At 37.7% G+C, this 2,883-nt stretch overlaps 1 protein-coding gene across 1 annotated transcript; it reads left to right on the top strand.

Moving 5' to 3' along the window:
- Positions 1-854: 854 nt before the first annotated feature.
- Positions 855-1,787, top strand: LOC122482759 (olfactory receptor 5W2-like). Its single transcript, XM_043579056.1, has one exon. It carries the CDS (start codon positions 855-857, stop codon positions 1,785-1,787), a length of 933 nt encoding a protein of 310 aa, XP_043434991.1.
- Positions 1,788-2,883: the final 1,096 nt, after the last annotated feature.

Genomic DNA, 2,883 nt, shown 5'->3' with positions numbered 1-2,883 from the left:
AAAAAAGTCAGTAATTCTTACTCCTTGTCCTAGCAAACACTGAAGACAACTCACCCCAGGATCAGGAATATAATTATTTTCATTGTTATTAGTGTGATATGCTCATTGTTTCTAAAAACTAATATAAAAAAATCTTTTAAGCCGATCATGTTTTTTTTTAAAGAATAGAATAAATATACTCATTTTGTGTGTGTGTCCATGGAATACTTTCAAGCAGAGAAAAGGCTTAGTCCTCCATCTTATGGCCTAACATTCATGCTTCTTCAGGTTATTTTGAAGATGTATGAGATATCAATTCACCCAAATATCATCCTTGATAAAAGGAAGGTGATATTTGGAGGAATTAAAGAGCTTGTTGAAAGTTGCATCCCTCATAAATGACATCTAGATTTACACAATTTATTAATTTATTTACTTGCTTATTTTGAGAGTGAGAGAGAGAGAGAGAGAGGGAGACAGCAGGGGGAGGGACAGAGAAAGAGAGAGAGAAGCCCAAGCCGACTCTGCACTGACAGTACTCTTCACAATGTGGGGCATGAACTCACAAACCGTGAGAAAGTGAGCTGAAATCCAGAGTTGGACACCCAACCGACTGAGCCACCCAGGTGCCCTAAATGACATCTAGATTTATATCAAAGTTTCTTAACCACCTATCGTAGATGTTTTTATTATTACCATAGAGGTAGCGATGCCTCTTTAAAGAATTGACCAAGTAATTTTATGAGTATAAAAGACAGTTGAGGGAAGAAATTGTGTTCTGCCTTACAGGTATTTTGTGGCTGTCGGAAGAGTTACATGTGTATCTATCATCGTCTTGGTCATGTTCTCAAAAGTTTAGACAAGGATATAGAAGAATGGATGGAGGAAATTGTTCATCCTTGACTGATTTCATTTTCTTGGGAATTACCAATAACCCTGGGATGAAAGCAACCCTATTTACAATGTTTCTTGTTATTTATCTCATTAATCTTTTTGCAAACCTCGGAATGATTATTCTAATTAGAATGAGTTCTCAGCTGAACACGCCAATGTACTTTTTCCTTAGCCACCTCTCTTTCTGTGACCTCTGTTATTCCACAGCTATTGGGCCCAAAATGTTGGTAGACCTTCTAGCCAAAAACACATCAATCCCTTTCGTTGGCTGTGCTCTGCAATTCTTGGTCTTCTGTACGTTTGCTGATTCCGAGTGCCTACTGCTGGCGGTGATGGCCTTTGATCGGTACAAGGCCATTAGCAACCCCTTGCTCTACACGGTCAACATGTCCAGCAGAGTGTGCTTCCTGCTCATGGCTGGGGTTTACGTGCTGGCCACGGCAGATGCTTTGATACACACGACACTAACATTCCGGTTATGTTTCTGCGGATCAAAGGAGATTAATCATTTCTTCTGTGATCTACCTCCACTCTACCTTCTTTCCTGCTCAAATACAGAGATCAATGAGTTGGCATTATTCACATTTTTTGGCTTCATTGAACTGAGTACCATTTTAGGAGTCCTTATCTCTTATTGTTATATAATCCTATCCGTCCTGAAGGTCCACTCTGCTGAGGGGAGGTTCAAAGCTTTCTCCACCTGCACCTCCCACTTAACTGCTGTTGCAACTTTCCAGGGGACCCTGCTCTTCATGTACTTCCGGCCGAGTTCTTCCTACTCTCTTGATCAAGACAAAATGACCTCCTTGTTTTACACCCTTGTGATTCCCATGTTAAACCCACTGATTTACAGCCTGAGGAACAAAGATGTGAAAGAGGCCCTGAAAAAAATAAAAATTAAAAGATGGTTTTAAATATCACATGCACACACACACACACACACACACACACATACTTTGTGGTTATAGTTTATATAAAATTATATTGCATAACAGAAGAGAAATAAAGTTGTCTCAAAAACTTTAATTGAATAAAATGAGTTTGTTTTGAAGCCCTATCACAATAATATTGCAGTTCCTTATATATATCATACTTTATTATGCATCTAGATTTTGTATACAGTACTCCTTCTTTGTGGAAAACTTTTCTCACTTTTCTCATTTTGCCAGATTTTTATTTGTTCATTTATTCATTCAAACATTAATTTATTATACTTAGATTGAGTGTGTGCTTACTAAGTGAACTTGGGTATTTAAATGCTTTGTATCCCATGGCATATCCAGTAGTTTCTATACTAACGAAACTTGTAATCTACTCAAGGTAACCAACATTACCTAACTAAGCACCAAATAATTCATAACTTTCAAATTCATCATGAAGTAAAAAAACAAGGGGCTTTATCCACAGAAAATGTCTAAATCTAGTATAAAAGAAAGGCTTCATTGGCTGGAGATATTGAGTCTCAAAAGATGCAAGTTGGATCCTGGAGAAGTAAAGATAGTAGGCAGTGTATCTGACAGTTAGAGAGGTCTTGAGGTGGCCAAGTCATGACTTTTCAAAGTAAAGAAGTTGTGGTTGCCAAAACATGGATGGACCTTGAGGGCATTATGCCGAGTGAAATAAGTCAGAGAGAGAAAGATAAATATTGTATGATCTCACTTGTTTGTGGAATCTAAAAAAGCTGGACTCATAAAAGCAGAGAGTAGAACAGTGGTTGCCAGGAGCTTGGGGAGTGGGCAAAATGGGGACACGTTGGTCAGATAGTACAAACTTTCTGTTATAAGCTGAATAAGCTTTGGGGGACATAGTGTGCAGTATGGTGACTACAATTAACAATACTGTATTGCATAATTGAAATTTGCTAAGAATTTGTTCTTAAATGTTCTCAACACGATATAAAGTTGGTAACTACGTAAGGCAACGAATGTGTTTATTAACGTTATAGCAATGATGATTTCACCAAGTAGACATATATCAAAACCCACCTTGTACCTTTTTAAAAATTCCCAA

The sequence above is a fragment of the Prionailurus bengalensis genome, chromosome D1 (genome assembly GCF_016509475.1).
Source record: "Prionailurus bengalensis isolate Pbe53 chromosome D1, Fcat_Pben_1.1_paternal_pri, whole genome shotgun sequence".
Taxonomy (NCBI): Eukaryota; Metazoa; Chordata; class Mammalia; order Carnivora; family Felidae; genus Prionailurus; species Prionailurus bengalensis.
The sequence above is the reverse complement of the archived record's forward strand: the minus strand, read 5'-3'. Positions and strand labels throughout refer to the sequence as shown.

Coding starts and splice junctions, on each gene's coding strand:
- LOC122482759 (XM_043579056.1), top strand. CDS start 855: ATGGATGGAGGAAATTGTTCATCCTTGACTGATTTCATTTTCTTGGGA.